The sequence below is a fragment of the Erigeron canadensis genome, chromosome 8 (assembly GCF_010389155.1).
Source record: "Erigeron canadensis isolate Cc75 chromosome 8, C_canadensis_v1, whole genome shotgun sequence".
In the NCBI taxonomy this organism is placed as follows: Eukaryota; Viridiplantae; Streptophyta; class Magnoliopsida; order Asterales; family Asteraceae; genus Erigeron; species Erigeron canadensis.
In genome coordinates, this window is record NC_057768.1 from 21,596,621 (window position 1) to 21,615,497 (window position 18,877).

Genomic DNA, 18,877 nt, shown 5'->3' on the forward strand with positions numbered 1-18,877 from the left:
AACGCCCGGATAACCTATCTCGTTTAGTATTATATCTAAAAATTTATATTTTACCTTTGACTAGATACAAAACTGTTTTCCTCTTCTTCCCAGAAACAAAATATCTGTAACCCAGAACGTATATTTATTGAATCAAGGATGTTTAATTCTTTTCAGATTTAACTTATACATATTTCTAGATTTTTCTTGTTACTCGTAAGTTATAACAAGTTTGTTAATTGTTAGTCATTTTCAAAAATGTCTAAACCCAAATATAGTCAACAGCAAAAATATTGAGTTTTGAGAGTTTCGGGTTGCACCATGAACACAACCACGCTTGCATCAATACTACAATCCGCCATATCGGCCCGTTCGAAACTAATGGGTCGAGCAACCCACGCCATGATCATAAAAACAACAGACTTCCCTTTTCCGACTTTTATTTCCAACCACATTATTAACATGTACTCAAAACTTGATCTTCTTGATTCAGCCCAACTTATGTTCTCCCTCATTCCGTCACCAAACCGGTCTGTCGTAACCTGGACCGCCCTCATTTCCGGGTCGGTCCAAAACGGGCATTTCTTGTCTGCATTGACCCATTTTGCTGATATGATTAATGACTCTGTTACACCCAATGACTTCACATTTCCTTGTGTTTTTAAAGCCTGCAACTCTTTGAAAAATTCGTTTACTGGGCGACAGGTTCATGGGCTTGCGTTTAAATACGGTTTGATAAACGATGTTTTTGTGGGTTGTAGTGTTTTTGATATGTATGCGAAAGTTGGTCTTAAAGAGGATGCTAATAAGATGTTTGATGAAATGCCTCAAAAGAATCTTGCTACGTGGAATGCGTATATTTCAAACGCTTTGTTTGATGGGAAACTGATTAAAGCTGTTGATGGTTTTGTTAAGTTAAGGAGGATCGGTGGAGAGCTTAGTTCGGTAACATTTTGTGTGGTTTTTAATGCTTGTTCTGATGGTTTGTTTTTGCAGCTTGGTAAACAAGTTCATGGGTTTGTTATACGATGTGGGTATGAATATTATGTTTCTGTTGCTAATGGGATGATAGATTTTTATGGAAAGTGTAAGGATATATATTCTGCTCGTTTGGTTTTTGATGGTATTTGTGACCCTAATGATGTTTCTTGGTGTTCGATGGTGGCTGCTTATGAGCAAAATGAAGAGGGTGAAAAGGCGTGTATGTTATTTATGGAAGCAATGAGAAATAGTATAGAACCTAAGGATTTTATTGTATCCAGTGTTCTTAGTGCCTGTGCTGGAATTACTGGTTTGGAAATGGGGAGGTCGGTTCATGCACTTGCTGTTAAAGCATGTATTGACGGAAATGTATTTATTGGCAGCGCACTGGTTGATATGTATGCTAAATGTGGAAATTTACAAGATTGTGAGAGAATGTTTGATAAAATGCCCGAGAGGAATTTGATCACATGGAATGCGTTACTTGGTGGTTATTCTCATTTGGGACAAGCAGACAGAGCGGTTGCATTGTTTGAGGAAATGAAATGTGGAAGCCCTCAAGTCGTACCGAATTATGTTACTTTTGTGAGCGTATTAGCAGCATGTAGCAGAGCTGGAGCAGTGGATGTAGGTATGACTATTTTTGACTCGATGAGATCAAGATATGGGATTGAACCAGGGAGTGAGCATTATGCATGTGTAGTAGATATGTTAGGACGGTCAGGAATGGTTGAACCTGCTTATCAGTTCATAAAGAGACTGCCTGGTCGTCCTACGGTTTCTATATGGGGAGCTCTTTTAAGTGCCTGTAAAATGCATGGGTATAATGAGCTAGGGAATATTGCTGCTGATAATCTGTTCCGGCTAGATCCTCAAGACTCAGGAAACCACGTTATCCTCTCAAATATGTTTGCTGCTGCTGGCAGGTATAAATCCGCTCACGTTTTTTTTTTTTTTTTTTTTTTTTGTCACAATTACAATGGCCTTGTACCTCAAGTTGTTCCTGCATATTTTAGAGAACAGGGTAAAAGAGAGATTTAAACATGAGGTAGTTAGGAAGTACGAATAATACCGTCCTACGTAGGCATCGTTCAATTTGGGATACCATTAAAACGTGCTAGTATGAGTGATCCTTAAATTTTTGCAATATACAAGACCTACTGACCTTTCCAACCCCTATCTTTACTATCAGCGGAAAACATCTCATATTGAATAATAAGTTATAAGCAAGTTCAGTAAGAAGTCAAAGCAGATAATGTTTTGATACAGGTCAAAACGCCTGTTTTTCCCCACCAACACTTTGTTGGTCCATATTTATCTCTTCATTATACATTATCGCAAATTATAATACTTAAATTACTATCTAGTTTTTCTAGCAAGCATTAAGGAAGTTGCAAGAATTTAGTACATTTTCTGTGAGTTTCGACTCATATGCTGTGTTTTGCCCATATCATCTTGAAATATGCTAAATCTTCTTAATGTGAAAGTACATGTGTGCTCATCCTACTGATTTCATTTCTTTTATTGAAGTCTTGATTTTGGCATTTTGCCATGCATCATCTCCTTGTTAGGACGATAATATAGGAGGACATATATGCATTTTTAGGCATTGTATCGATACCTTTATCTGTTCAAGCAAAATATAAACATTTACCTAGTTGTAGGTAATTGTTTCAATTTGGAATTGATGTGATTTTACCATATGGATAATAATTGCAGTTTAGTCTGGAATAGTTCAAAGCTCTTGTTTGTTGGTGCATTAGGGATGAGTTTTGCATATACAAAGCTTTAGTTCCCAAAATTTTAGGACCTATAAATGAATTAGTAAGTTAATGGTAAAAACATTTTTGAAAGAGAAAAAAAAATAAAATAAAATAAAAATAACAATTCAATGATAACTAGTTCAAAGTTAATGGTAAAAACATTGTCAAGAAAAGGTAAGGGATCGAAACGATAAATAGTTAATAGCTTTGGAAATAAAACATTATTAATTAATCCTTCTTTTCCTATCACTGTCTTGATTGATTCAATATATAGTCTTTTTTTTTTCTTTATAACATACTTCATCCAGCATTCTAAACTCTGTAGGCGATGATTCATTTTTTGCTTTTATTGAAACGATAATTTAACCCACTTATATATGGATATGCGAATGGATCAATTTGGATCATGTTTTATTCCTTACAGGCCAAATAGAATGTTTAATGAAAATGGGAATATCAATGGGTGGAATGGCTTATAAGTCATCCAAATAATTGTTAAAGCATCACTTTCCTATGTTCTAGATTCTTGTTGCAACGTTGTTAATATTTACCGCATTGACTATTTAAGCAAGATTTTTAAAGAAGACTGCAGGTCATCCCAATCCAACACAAACCTGTTATCCAACCCACCCATCGTGTCACCTCTAGTCACTATGATGTTTCAAGGAATTATAACTTATATATCACGCACTTGCTTCAGGTGGGAGGAAGCGAATCTTGTGAGAATGGAGATGAAAGACCTGGGAATTAAGAAGGGTGCAGGTTGCAGTTGGATCTCCATACAGAATTCAGTCCATTCCTTTCAAGCGAAAGACACATCTCATGAAAGGAACTCAGACATCCAAGCAATGCTAGCTAAGTTAAAGAAGGAAATGAAGGCGGCTGGATACATACCCGACACGAAGCTGGCTCTCTTTGATTTAGATGAAGAAGAGAGAGAATCGGAAGTTTGGCATCACAGTGAAAAGATAGCTCTTGCATTTGGCCTTTGTGTAATTCCGCCAGGAGTTCCTATTAGGATAACCAAGAATTTGAAAATTTGCTTAGATTGCCATAGTGCCATTAAGTTCATTTCAGGCATTACTGGTCGAGAAATCATTGTAAGAGATAATAATCTATTTCATCGGTTTAAAGAATATAAATGTTCATGTAAAGATTATTGGTGACCACTTGATCACCTGTTCCTAGACTTTGTATATATCTATAGCAAAATATATTAAATCTAAAGCTTATTTTACGGTTTGTGTATATGTATCCGGTGATATTTTGGCTGATCAGCTGATGTGTTGTTCGTATAAGAAGTCATTACGGCGTAAAATGCCACAGTATGCTCAGTATGCATACCAAGGCAATTTGAAACTTGTAAACATAAAAACAAGGATATATCATGACATTTCCATACAACTATCCCTATCTACAATATATTGCGCTAATTGAACGCAAGGTAAAGTCATATATATATATATATATATATATCTACCTATCTGGTTGATGATCCAGAATAAGATGTATATCAAATTAATAAAGAAGTTATTTTAATTTTATTTGTTTTTTCAGTTACAATATTTTTTTAATGCACCAAGACATATGTATATATAAACGTACTACAAGAAATTCGGCATGAAAAACATTTGGAGACGACAATTAAAACTTTGGAGGGATTTTTTTTTTCACTGGGCGGGAACAAAAAAAAAGTTGAATAATTTCCAAAAAACATTTGGAGACAACATCGTCTCCGAAAGTTTAATAATTTATTTTTTTTTATTTGCCTTTAAAATAAATGAAAATGAAATTGTATTTTTACTTTGGAGACAACGTAGGGACGACATTGTCGTCTCAAAAACTTTTTTGACTAAATAGTCAAAAACAACTTTTTTTGGTCATTTAGCAACTTTTGAGGACAACAAAATGTCATTTCCAAAAGTTGGTCTTTTAAATTCAGATTTCTTGTAGTGACGGATGAGGTTTTTGAAGTACAAATTAGTAACAAGAGGTGAGTTTTGACACAATTGTATGTGGTCTAACCCGAGTATGCGTGTGGTGTTACCAAACATATATTAGAGTCATGTTTTACATGTTTACCTAATAAAAAATATAACATGAGACCTTTTATAAGATATTGTTATTTATGTTTTGTTATGCTTTGTAACTAGGATTAGGGATAAGTGTGATTGAGCCTCAAAAATCACCAAAATATAATATCAAACTTGGTCCCATTTGGAATTCGGTATTACTACTTTCAAGTATGTTACCGTATCAACATTATTGATCCCGAGAACCAACAAAAGTGGGTATTTGTGTCACTCCTTACGTTGGATGTTTTGTCAAACATATATTATCGCAAAAAATGAAAAGTGAAAAAGTAAAAAGAAAAGAAAAAAAAAAGTGAAAAAACATGTTGACTTGGATTTGACCAACCCGATTCGCTATCCGACTTCCTTTGTAAAAAAACAGGCACAATAGAAAATGGGATATGAAAAATGCTCTCCCACAGAAGATGATAACCATGATATCATCTAATTATTCATCATGTGGCCTTGGCTTTCTCAAAATAAATCCAACACATCCGCAATCAAATACCCATTGTTGTGTTTCTTGTAATCTTCAGCATATAAATCCCAATAACAACAATAAAAATGGCTGCTTGCCCACCACCACAAGAAGAAGAGACCTGTTAACTATACTCACTGTAACACCAACATTATCTATACTTACACCCACCACCACCAACACATGGGCTCAAACAGATGATAATAATGATGATTTTTTAGAGCTTAAAACATACACTGATGTCAATCAAGGGTTTACACTTCTCATTCCTGCTTCTTGGACTAAGGTCTTATTATTATTATTATTATTTTGTATTTTCTATCTAAGTCTATATATGAGTAGTGTGTTATTGATATATACATACATTTATATTTATATATATATATATATATGGCTAAAAATGAAAGAATGAATAGGTTGAAAAAGCAGGGGCAACAGTGTTGTTTGAGGATCCAAGTAAAGGAAGTAACAACGTGGGTGTTGTAGTCACACCTGTTCGTTTAAATAAGTTAAGTGAGTTTGGTGATCCTCAATTTGTTTCTAATAAACTCATTCAGGCCGAGAAACGCAAGGTAATCTGAATTCCCCACTCTTTCTTTTCAGTTCTTGCTTATTTCTATCCAATGCTGCCTCTATGATAGTAGATTAGTAATCATTAGGTAAATAAAAACCCAATCGCAATGTAAACAGTCTTATTCTACCCCATGGTAAAGAGACTGCTCTAGAAGGACCTCCGATCATTTTGCAGGGAGTGAGGATCGACCCTTGACCTCTGCTTCCAAAGGCAAAGGGGTTTCCACTTGATTCAACCATAAGACGGACCAAAAGAATCCCAATCGGCCATTCCTAATATAAAGTAATACGGGTTTTACCCAAGCACCTAGAAAAGTTCATCCAGATAACCCTCTTTGTATGCAACAACTTCTAAATTTTGTGTCATGTTACATGTTTTTGTTTTGGGTTATGATCAACCGAATTTTGGGTCACGGTGTTGTTTTGAGTCTTACTTGACACAAAGCAATCCATGCTCACCCAAACTAATCAATTATTTTTCATAAATTTACCGACTTGAATTTAATTGTAGATGATAAACTAATATTATGCATTGTTATTCAACCCACTCATGTTACTTTACTTGTTCAACATAGATATGTATGATAAACCTGCCAAGTTAATACCTGTTATCATTGGAAGAAAGGAAATACTTCATAGTTTAGTTTCAAACCTAATGACCGTTATTCTGACTTCTAGTTACCAGGTTACAAGAGGTCCTGTTTCCTTCAGTTTAGTGACTTAATTGGCCAAATAGAATAGTTATTACCTAAATTGCCAGAAGAAATAGGAAGTTCACTATAGTAGCAGTCAGTTAACCCTTGAAATAATACTATATGATCATACATTTTCTTTTATTAAGTATCTGACCAACAAGGATCATATTTAATTACGTACGTGTGAAATCTTGAAAGTTCTTTCTGAGATAATTCATAAAAGACAATATTTAGCAATATGAAGTATGAACACCTTGTGGTTTGGTTATCCATGTCCTGATGTTTATAGTACACATAACAAAAAAGGATAGAAGAAAATTACTAGTGCGTATGGTTGTGATCATAAATTAGCTTGATAACAAATAAAGGACTCCAGTTCTGATCTTGTAATTCAAATTAAAACACTATATGTTTTGGCCTGTTGGATGAGCAACAAAAGTAACCAGTTGGCATCTTCATTGATGAAATATAGATAGTTGACTGAGTACTGTTGGTTGGTACAGGAAAGCACAAAAGATGTAGAAATCGTGTCGTTTAAGGAGAGACCAGGCCAAAAGAAAGATATACAAGTGTATGAGTTCGAATACAAATTAGATAGCACAAGGGGAGGGTTAAAGACAATATTTTCAGCTGCATTTGTGGCCTCAAAGAAGCTCTACCTCTTAAACATAGCTCACTCAGACAACCCTCAACAACCTATGAGTAATCATAGACGGATGATGTTGGAACAAGTTCTTCATTCCTTTGATGTCTTGACACCATCTTCCACAACAACCTTTAACACACAAGTATAACTTCACATGTATTGTGTTTGAGTGCATTCTATTTTAATTTGCCTCGGGTCTATGTTCTCATTATGTAAAGTGATTTGGAAGAAAATATGTGCAAGGTAAAAAGCACCTGATCCTTGAATATTTTTGAGATTTTTCTTAAAAAGAATTGCCCATTGGAATCGGTCAATCTGAGTCAAATCTTAATAGCAATGAACGATAGAACACTGGTTGAACGGGTCAAAATCAGCCTAACTAGTAATTGAGATCGTACAATGTTAAAATCACCTAAATTACTAAATTCGTTTACATGCTAAATGAACATGCATATATAGTAATACGATATAACTAGTAAGCACAATGAAGGAGAACATTCATACAAACCTGTCTAGAAATCAACATAGAATGAAAGATGAAAGGCCGTTAACTCAAATCAAGTGAAAGCAAAGTTATTTATCTCATTTATATATGTTTCTCCAGAAAATTAACGGCAATTGGAGACCCTTGAAACAAACAATGGCAATATGATCTCCAAATTCCTAAAGACCAAGACTGATGAAATAACTAAAAGGAAAAGCTCACACTTCAAACTTTTTCCATTTACTTTGAGTAGAGTTGGAACTTAATTTTTTTGACTGGCTGGGTAGAGTTATTATATAACAAATAGTATCTTTCAGACATAGTTATAAGCCAATGACAACGTTGAAAGCAAAGTATCAATTAATTTATAAAATAAATGGGGATAAACTACATCAAGTGCTGATTTTTTGCACGTAATTTATCAACGATAACAAGAGGTAATCTACATCCTTGTAAACAAAACATCAAAAAAAGATCACAACTACAAAGTGTGAAATAACTAGAAGCCGAATTACTAAGATGAATACATAAACTGGTAAAGTGGTGATAAATTGAATTTCAATCACCAAGTAAAGTGAATGATACACAAATTCATGAAGTTTTTACATGTTATATTAGATGACATACATTGATAATGGGAAAACAAAACCTGGTACCGTGATATATAATGCTATTCTCATCCCAATAACAAAGTTGATAGTATTTCTCCCATGGTTTTATCCGCTGTTTCACCTTGATTTTCCACTTCAACACCGCCTTCGAGTACAGCAGCATCAAGTACAAGTTTCCTCTTCGCAATCTCATATACATTCTCATCAACTGTATCCTTTGTTACCAACCTACAAAGGTGTCATACAAGCTTGAGTAATTACAAAATAGGCAAATAGTGGCGGTGATTTAGACATTTAGTTGAATGAGCCAAACTAAACTTCGATTTATCAAAAAGGTCAGATGGGTTGAACAAGTAATTCAACTGGATAAAAGAAAAAGACAAATGGGTCAAACGAGTTAAATTTTAGCCGAGTGTAATCAAATGGATACAGTCCTCCTAAGTCCTCATATTAAAAAAGTATATAAGTTTTTAGTAGCAGAATAGGTTAGCTGGCACTTGTTTCACCCAAACCCATTTTGACCTGTTATCCAATCTGCAAATATGCGCAGAGAGAGAGAGAGAGAGAGAGATGCACCTATAGATAGTAACAGGTTTGGTTTGACCAATGCGATGACAACGGTCTTCAGCTTGTCGGTCAATTTGGGGGTTGAAGTCCATGTCATGTATAATAACGGTATCAGCTCCGGTCAGATTTAGCCCCTGTCCTCCTGCCCTTGTAGACAGCAAGCATGCATTTATGGATGTATCGTTATTGAATGTGTCCACAATTGTTTGTCTCTCTGTTACCTGAGTCCTGCCACAGGAGTAACATAAACTAAATTCCCACAACAATTAATACAGTAGTATAATAATTAGAATTCGAATAATAGAATTCGGAATACTAGATGTGTAAGATATACATTTTGGGTAACTTCATCATTCACCAATTTACAAGTAAATTATTAAATACCTAAATAAAGATTTGAAGTAACAAGAAAAGAGTGGTTGTTACATATAGATGATAAATAATAGCTTCAAGTGCTAGTACTATTCACATAAATTGTGGTATCACTTGAATATTAAGAGATCAAGACTGCTAATAGATGCTTTGTTTATTATATAAAAGTATAGATATAGATGACAGGCTGCATGTAGTGTATAAAGAAAAAAACATCGAGTTGTACCCGCCATCGAGTCGTCTGTACGTAACTCCGATTACATCTAGAGCCCACTCTAAGATGTCAAGCATCGAAGTCCACTGACTAAAAATAAGTACCCGATGCCCATCATGCACTAATGTAGGGAGGAGTTCAGCCAAGGCCTGCAATGATTACTGTGAAGTTAACAAACTTTGTGAAAAAAATATATAGTTAGCATGCATGAATATTATCATATACCCGGCATTTCGCAGAAATCATAACATGATCATCTGAAAGACTTTCCGAGTTACCATCACTATAATAAAGTAAAAGCTGTAACATATAAAAAATGATAGAGATTAGTGCCGTAACTATATAACTCTACCAAGCATACTGAATGCAAAGGGGGAGTGGGTTCTTTGCTAAGCGTTTTGTAATAATCAAAATCAAATAATTAATAGGAAAAAAAAGGCAGTAATAGATATATGACCAAACCACAATTTTTAGATTTGTGTGTGTGTGTGTGTGTGTGTGAGAGAGAGAGAGAGAGAGAGAATTTGCAGATTGAGAGCAAAAGTTTCAAAAAATAGCAACTAAGTTTAGTTTCTCTTAAACTATCCATCCTACTGAAGCTGGCATGAAGACCATTATCCAAAAAGTATCTATCGTATTTATCGACAGCTTTGTAGCATCCTGAGAAACAGTATCCTAAGAATCTGTTCCAAAACATGAATCCGAACACAACCTAAGTTTGATAGTCCACTAAATTTGTGAAATTTGTAGCATCCTGAGAAACAGCATCTCCCTTATTGTTTACGAATTGATTCTAATATAACCATTATAACAGAAGTATTCTCCGTTTTTACTAATGGCAATAAATTAAGTATACATGTTGACCAAGTGCTAAATCAATCTATTCAAACAGAATCTCAGAATATATTATCATTATCACAAAAAAGATCAACTATTCGAATATCACACGTACTTCCAAGAAAGCTTTCTGCCCTGATGGATTATATATACACTACAAAACAAAATCACATTCTTTTGGATTGACTTCTGAAAATCAAGACAAAGCTTGCTTTATCTACGGCTACTCTTTTGCATGTATGAGCAAAATTTTTATGTGGACAGAATAAAAGCTACATTACAGCTCCTACAATATTACTTCTAATAATGAAAAAAAATATGCAGATCCTAAGAGTAGAGTAGCTAAAAAGCTTATTAAATAGTTAAGGCCGGTACATCTTTTTCATAGGTAGTCTAACTGGTTGCTGTAGATAAAGCACCGGATAAAACAAAATACAAAGTCAAGAAATAAAATAAACTGATAATTACCTTATGAATAGAGAAATCACTGTAACTTTTAAGCTCCTCGATTACTCTGTCCAAAGTACATTCATCACCAAATACACCTTTTGGATGCAACATTTTAGCGAATCGAATCGTATCTTTATCTGTGTAAATGCGCCTGACCAGTAATGGATGATTTGCAATCTGACAGTGGAACATATAGTGAAAAACATGTTTTTTATGCAAGTAGTATGACATAAATAAATATCTGAAGAGCTGGTCACTAACTTCATCCCTGTACTTGTACCAAAAGTTTATGAATTTCAATCAGAAGTCTATAATAGCACATTCAGGATTCAAAAAGATCTGAAACACACAATGTAAATTAATTCAAATAACAAAGCCCACACTAAATTTTGGCTTAAACTAACATTTGATTTGAGTTTTATGGTAGAGAGACTTATGTGTGCGTTTGAAAGGCTTGTAGACTGAAATTATGCAACTGCAACAATTATTCAGGCCCAATATATGTGTTATGAAATTTTTGGATGAAAGCCATCACTTAGGTATAAGTAGGGCACAAAATTTATAAATAACTCACAAATAAAAAATAAGATGCACATAAATAAATTCATCATTAATACCTTTCTGAACTGAACAAAATAGTTTGAAATCTGACGCCGAGGAAGAGGAACACTGTTGACTTCTCCAGGCTTTGCAATGCGAGCATGTGTAGCAGCACGATATTCCTCAATGGATTCTTGGTAAGCTTTGCTTTGTTCCTTGTCCATGTGAACATATTCAACCTGCACAAATATGTTATACAATAAAAGATCCCAAACAAGCAAAGAAGGTGCAAGTTAACACAAAATGAGGATGAGCTCTTATATAGTAGCTGATGTGATGTAACTTAAAGGTGCTATTTTAACCCAGTTACTCGGAAATCGGTCAAGTTGGCTTCTATATTATCTCTAAAGGGTCAAATTAAAAAAATATTATATTAAACCTATAAAAAGAAATAGGTCAACCGAACATGTTGAAAGACACCAAAAGGGACTGTTAATACAAAAAAAAAGGGTAAGTTGTATACAACTTTATTAATCACTTTATTCGAATAAAATAGATTATTAGAGTAAAAATGCTATTCTGCAGTCATTTTTATCACAGAATTTAATTGACAAGATTAACAATATTATGAACAAAGAGGTGATTTGGTTGACGGGTCAAAAGAATATACCCATTCTGACCCTTGACACAACCCACCCCATTGTGACGTGTAATTACATCATAAATATTGTTGAAGTTCACGCGTCGGATTGCTGGTCTATTCTGGTTGTGGTTAATTATTAAAGAGGTATCTTCCTTCAGCATACTAAAATAGCATATTGACATCATACCTTTTGAACCTTTGGAACTAATTGCTGCATTACATCAGATTTTAAGCGTCTTAGAATAAAGGGTCCCAAAATTGACTTCATTCGAGTAATTAACTCTGTGTCTTCTGCATTTAACAGTTTTTTCAAGTCCACATCTTCTGTTTCAAATAAATCGGGCATCATAAACTCCAACAATGACCATAGCTCCTGCAATAACCACATCTACATATTATGGTACCATCGGCTTCTTGATAACAAAGAATGTCCACATAATTGTAAAAAATGAAATATAAGCACATGTGAGAAATAAAAAGAGATGAGAGAGCCATAATGAGAATACCAAAACTAGTATAAGCATGTGCTCTAAATACATTAGCATCCTCTATTAGAGATAGCGTATCCACAAAATACATATGTAAGACTCAGAAGACGGCATGAATGATAACTTCTACAAGCATAAAATTATTATATATGCTTTTAGTGTTGACCAGTTATAGCTTCGCGCTTTTGGACTCACAATGATCGGGTTCTAACATACGGATTGACAGTGCCTACCTATTACCAGTTTAGAACTTCTATATTCACACCAGCACCAATACAACTGATATCCAAGTATAAAATAACATTACTTGTCTAGCCATTCCTTTACCCAATCTGAGGAATTTCTAACCTCAGTTACACATAGGTCACCCCCCCCCCCTTTTTTTCTCTCAAAGTGGCATTTTCATTATAGTTTTCTATTAACTCAAATCACAATTTGCCAAAAGCTTGGTCATTATGACTTTAAAAAAGCATAAAAACATTCAAATACCATCTCATACAATCCACTTTCAAAACACAAATAAAAATTCATTGTATAGTTGAAATAGCACAGTTATACAGCTACATTATAATAACTGTACTTTCTAAACATCAAAACCAGACGCTAATTCAGTTACTTCAAAGTTCACTTAATCTACATACTAGGGTCTTAGTCAAGAACCTAGCTCTGCATATCGCTTTATGCATGATGAATACTTGCTTTAATCACAGAAATAGCTAATGGTATTCTCACTTTGCATATCATTAAATTTAAAGATAATATCCTAAATGCACCACAATGGTAACGTAAGATAAGTTCAGGGGTGTTGCATTTATGACTCTTGTCATGAAAATCAACATAGTTTCTTATAGTTCAGGAGATGCATACATGTAAATCATTCTGCAATGGAGTCCCTGTAAGCATTAAACGCTGGTTGGCATTTCTTGCAACAGACATCAAGTTTTTCCATCTATAGCTGTTCTTATCCTTTAAAGCATGAGCCTCATCCATCAATACACAGCTCCACTTCCAACGTTTCAAGAGTTTACGATCATCTTTCTGTTGTGCACTGTAAACAGAACCTTAAACTCGAGAACACAAGTCCCAGCTAGATATGACGAAATAGGCCGGTCATGGTCTGTACTTTTCATATGGGTCACTTAAAGGTACTTATTGTCCAAAAAAAATTCAAAAAAGATAAAAATCTAAATATCTGTATGGAAAAAATTAAGATGTTTTATTCACTAAAAAAATGCATTGGGTGACTTTCAACCCATGTGACTCCTTTCTTTAACAAATTATATGTGACTTTACCTATTAGCCCATTAGGAATAAAACATAACCTTAATTGATGCATGCATAAGTTAATGGACGGAAATTGCCACCTCTAGTATCTACTAGAAATTATAAGTAGAAAGACGAAATTAGTGAGTTGCTAACCTGTGTCGTTCAAAAAGTGAGTAACATACAAGAATGACATTGAATGGAGGTGGCATTCTACTTTTCGACAAAGAGCTCAGCTGTTTAGAATGAGCTACTCTTCCAGCTCCATGGAATTGTAGCACTGTAAATGATGGACACCATTTCCTCAGTTCTCTTTCCCAGTTTTCCAAAACAGATGCAGGACAAACAATCAAATGAGGTCCAGGGTCATTTTCCAAGTGGTTCAGCAAGGAAAGGTATGTTATTGCCTAGTCAGTTTAATCATAACAATAAGAGAAGATAAACCATCATCAATTTTTTCTGAAATACAAAATGAACATCCAAACAAACAAACCTGAATAGTCTTGCCAAGACCCATCTCATCGGCCAATATCGCTACAAAAAAAAAATCAAGAGAAGAAAGTGATGCATACTTGCCTGAAAAGTCGATAGTTAAAAGCAATACATAACAGTTGTAAGATTTAAAAATAACGACAGCAGGTCATGCAAAGAAATACCATAAATAACACAGATCAGAATAATTATGCACTACTGGATGTTTAGGTTAGCTTATTGCAAGGGCTTATGACTTATTAGCTTCTGAACTTTTTGAGTGAAAAGCTTTCTTGGAAAAGGAACTCAAGGATGGCTTCATTTAAACAACTATTTAGGCTAAAAGGTTAAGAAACTAGGGTTTGGGTAAGAAATGAATTATAGCATTTAGATAAAACAAAAGCTAATAAGCCTTCTATATAAGCCAGGCCAGACACCCCTTTCATGTGAACTAGATTGTGCTTATTATGGGAAAACAGATTGACATTAGAGAAGGATGATATATACACAAGATTAATGTGTTAAAAAACAGAAAACATGTTTATCTATTACGCCTTCCATCACAAACAAAAAAAAAAGATCATAATATTTTATACTTTTTTTTTGGAAAGATACTTTTCCAAATCCAGTTATCATTTTATTAGCATATTATACTGAAAAAAATGATATATTACTAGTAACATTAATTGCAGTCCACATTTTTCCCAGTGAAACAATTACACTTATCTGGATAGATTTCCAACTTCTCTTAATTTGGTATATGCGTAGTCCTACATGAGCCATCAAGCGATTTTCAACCGCATGTGCCAGTATATATATTATTTTTCATGACATAAAATTTTGATACTTCACGTACAATTGTGACACATTGTAAAAATTATGAATTACAATATCAGAAGATTTGCATCCAGTTGTTTGCTCCACATATAGAATCTCAGATTATGGGGGCACTGATGAAAGTAAAATATTGTCTCCGAGAACTAGAAAAAAAAAATACTATAGTCATAATCAAGAAGTATATGAATTATTGGTGGTGGTGGCGGTGGTGGTGGTGGTGGTGGTGGTATAAATGTTTTTATTGTTATATGTTTGGCTATGTGGTAGGATAGCCACCTTCTCCTCTATTATATGATATCAATTTTTTTTTTCTAAAAGTGAGAACAACCATCAGTTGGATGGACATGTCACCAGAAAAATGACAGATCACTTCTCACCTTTTCTTTCTACACTCTCCATCCTCATATAATGAGATTGAGAACATATTGCTACCATCATGATATGCAGACAAGTTACAGCAGAAGCGCAAGTGTTATATAAACCATATCAAAACTTTCACTCGAAGGTCAAAAACAAAGTCCAAATGTCAACATAAACGATTGATGCAAATCCCATTGGTAATTTAGGAATCATCTAGCACATCATTTTAAGCATGTCTGCACCCCACCAATCAAGTAAACATTTTGGTGGGTGCCAGTCTATTATAACCGCGCATGCTTGCTTGCTCCATTTTCTACCCAACTCACTCCACAATTCAAAATAAACAGTGAATATATATACACCTATACCCAGCAAAACTACCTGTAATGGTTAATGGGATACATTATCATCAGGCTAAAGTTTATATAGAGACTGAAAATAACATCACCAAACCCAAATTATTTGTTGAATACAAAATTTGAAACTAACAGACTGGTGAGCTTTTTTTCTGAATGATTTACATAAAAAAGGATCCCTGTTTAGTGTACCCGGGGAAAGTCATTCCTTATCCTCTAATGTAGGCGACCTAACAGTAGTCCAATGACCCTTTCCTAAACTTTTTCCCAGACCATCTCAAGATGTTTACCTAGTAGGTTTCAAACCCGGTATCTTCTTGGAAGTTCAAGACGCCTTACCACTAAAGTAGGCCATCTTGAAGATGATTCAACGAACTTACAATAACGATGATGAATTCGGACCTAAGTCACCTAACTACATTTGTGTACAAATAAGTCAAAACAGAGTTAACAATGCCGTGTCATGACGTCTCTTAAAACTGCTCCCTAAGTTAATTAAATCCAAAATAAACATCTATGGTTTAAATGAATGAATATATTAACGACATTACCTCCTGCAACTTTCTTCCTATACAAAAGCATGAGAAAATTAACACCAACGAGCTGATACGGTTTAAGCAGACCATCGGTATTTCCACATGCTTCACATATATCATCCTACCAAACATATACACACACAATTATTATTCAACTATAATAATAATAAAATAAACAAAAGTAAAAGCAAATAGTAAATTCAATGACTGACTCACATGAGTAACAATTCTAACAGAAGAAGTTCCATCATCAACTTGAGCATATCGATCACACGCATTCGTCGAAGAGCCGTAAAGCTCACTCCGTAACTGAGCCGATATTTTCGCACATTTCTGCAACGCTTTCCCAACAACATCATTCTCTTCGCTTTCATCATCATCATTCAAAACCACAACGTCATCATCATCAAAATCTTCTTCTTCTACTACTTCTTCAAACGCCACACGATTTTGATCGTTTTCGACATTCGGCATATCATCATCGTCATCGTCTTCATCATCGATTACAAACCTCCGGCCACGGCTAGACACCGTAGTCGTCGGAGCCTCGGCGAAATCGTCGTCTTCCAAACTCTCCTTTTTTATCTCAACACAATCGGAAGATGAAGATGAGTAAGAGTTGTCTGATAAATAGTTGTTGTCCGTTTTCGACGAAAAGGCGAAGGATTCGATTGGAGGTAGGGTTTTGGATTTAACTGAAGAAGAAGAGGGTTTATTATTGTTATTGTTAAGTATTCTGGAAGAGTCAAAATCGTGGTTTGACCATTCGTCGTCGGATATTTCGATGGATTCCAATCCTCTCTTCATTTATAATTCTACTTTTATTCAATTTTTGAAAAAGAATAGGTTAGATTAAGGCGGTGGGAGTTATGTGTATATATATGTGTGTGCATATATGTCGGGTATGGAGAATGGTGACTGTTCACTTTCCGACACGGCCACCACTCGGAATCACTGACTGACTCTAACCCCTTTTTTCACGGAAAGGAATCTGAGCGCTATTTCTAACCCCTCTTTTTCGTTTTAATTTCACTTTGAACTCCAACTCCTAACAATGACTCCAACGAGGCAGAGATAGGTACTTGTCGCGAGTAATCCTTGGGAAGGTGTTAATGTGTTATAATTAATTAATTAATGTTCTTTTCACACGCAAATTTAAGATTTTTTCTTTTAAAAACTAGGTATGTCCTAGGCGTTGTCCCGGTAAACGATGCATTCTTTGTTTGCTATGCACTTATTATCTCTTTAATAAGAAAAACACTAAAACAACTCAACCAGCCAACTATTTATTTATAAAAGCGGACACTAAATATATATGTGGAAAAAAAAGAAATTAAAAAAGGTTTGTGCTAAAATGCCAAATTATAAATTTTATTGTACACTATTGGTTTATGTACTTACATTACCTACTAACGAAATTTAAAAAGGACATCATTGGTTTATGTACTTACATTACCTACTAATGTGGGGCGTAAGTTATCTATTTAAATACTAAATAGTTTTGAAATATAACTCAAGACATAAATTAAAAAGGTAAGAAAAGATAAAAAAAATATATATATAAAAAAAATATATAAGTCACGAAATATTGAATTGGAAACACACGTGGCACAGTGGGTAAGAGCGTGGCATTCATTCAAACATTGTTTTTGGCATTTTGTCAATCACTGATGTACAAAACCATGGGCCAAAGTACTTGAATGATGAAAAGATTAAATGTGCTATCAACGTTTGTTCCCAGTTTGTTAGTTGAGGGCGTTTGTTACCGGCTGTTGTTACTGCAATAATGTTCGATTCCATAAATCAGATCGACTTGGCTGAAATATGGGTTGTTTCTTGTGTAAAGTTACATAAAGTTTCCTATCGCGATAGTCGGTTAAGGGTGGGCTGAAAACTAAATGATGATGGTGTTGAGTGATTATGGTGATCGGTGGTCGAGATTTTGTAGACAACATGTATGATGTTGTTGGGTTTCATCTTGTTGCTTTGTATCATGAGATATCAGATTTTGTCATTTTGATTAAAAGAAAATCATTCAATTCACATTTTTTTTTAGTTTTGATTCAGCAAAATTGTAGAAGTTCTTCGTTTAGTCTGCCACGTCATTTATCCAGTGTTTAACCACTGCACAATCTTGATGAAGATGATGATTAATGAAGATGTAAGATGATATTTAGTATTACATATTATGCAAATTGAATCTTGTTTGTGCATGTATGTGAGAGATGTTTGTGGAGTCATTTTTACCTTTACCAATAATTCAGTATCATATACTCGTATAATTGTTGCTACAGAAGTTGTATCTTACGCATTAAACAGTTTAGATTGATGTATATTAGCTACAATAAATTTGTGAGTGAGACTGACATTGCATTTTTAATCTGATTTTTTCTTTTATGATAATGACCTAACAGTTGTATAGAATTACAAATATGCCATGAAAGGTTAAAAAATGTTCAAAAAGGAGTGTATGTGAGGGGCACGCAACCCCGTACTTCCTCTTTTGTTACTATGTATAAGTTATCTCAAAAAGGTGTAGGGGCGAACCCACCTCGGATCACCACCTTGTTCGCCTCCCACACCATCCTCATATGGTGACCCGTCAAAAAAATGGGGTTGAGCGACTTATATCCATTGCCTCAAACTTCCTCTTTCTTCAAG

General features: G+C 34.5%; 3 protein-coding genes across 3 annotated transcripts; 2 read left to right on the plus strand and 1 right to left on the minus strand.

Moving 5' to 3' along the window:
• The first annotated feature begins 272 nt into the window (after positions 1-272).
• On the plus strand, positions 273-3,956 carry LOC122580259 (pentatricopeptide repeat-containing protein At4g14850). The gene is made up of 2 exons (XM_043752538.1): positions 273-1,886; positions 3,424-3,956. Exons 1-2 carry the CDS (start codon positions 301-303, stop codon positions 3,887-3,889), a joined length of 2,052 nt encoding a protein of 683 aa, XP_043608473.1. The 5' UTR covers positions 273-300; the 3' UTR covers positions 3,890-3,956.
• Positions 3,957-5,196: 1,240 nt separating this feature from the next.
• LOC122578944 (psbP domain-containing protein 2, chloroplastic) lies at positions 5,197-7,503 on the plus strand. Its single transcript, XM_043751003.1, has 3 exons — positions 5,197-5,559; positions 5,690-5,845; positions 7,045-7,503. The coding sequence occupies exons 1-3, from the start codon at positions 5,197-5,199 to the stop codon at positions 7,333-7,335; spliced, it is 810 nt and encodes a 269-aa protein (XP_043606938.1). The 3' UTR covers positions 7,336-7,503.
• Positions 7,504-8,162: 659 nt separating this feature from the next.
• LOC122580307 (protein CHROMATIN REMODELING 19) lies at positions 8,163-17,266 on the minus strand. Its single transcript, XM_043752583.1, has 12 exons — positions 16,433-17,266; positions 16,232-16,337; positions 14,150-14,190; positions 13,813-14,063; positions 13,261-13,441; positions 12,093-12,278; positions 11,340-11,501; positions 10,741-10,899; positions 9,661-9,735; positions 9,448-9,584; positions 8,859-9,077; positions 8,163-8,510 (listed from the first exon to the last, which is right to left on the minus strand). The coding sequence occupies exons 1-12, from the start codon at positions 17,021-17,023 to the stop codon at positions 8,348-8,350; spliced, it is 2,271 nt and encodes a 756-aa protein (XP_043608518.1). The 5' UTR covers positions 17,024-17,266; the 3' UTR covers positions 8,163-8,347.
• Positions 17,267-18,877: the final 1,611 nt, after the last annotated feature.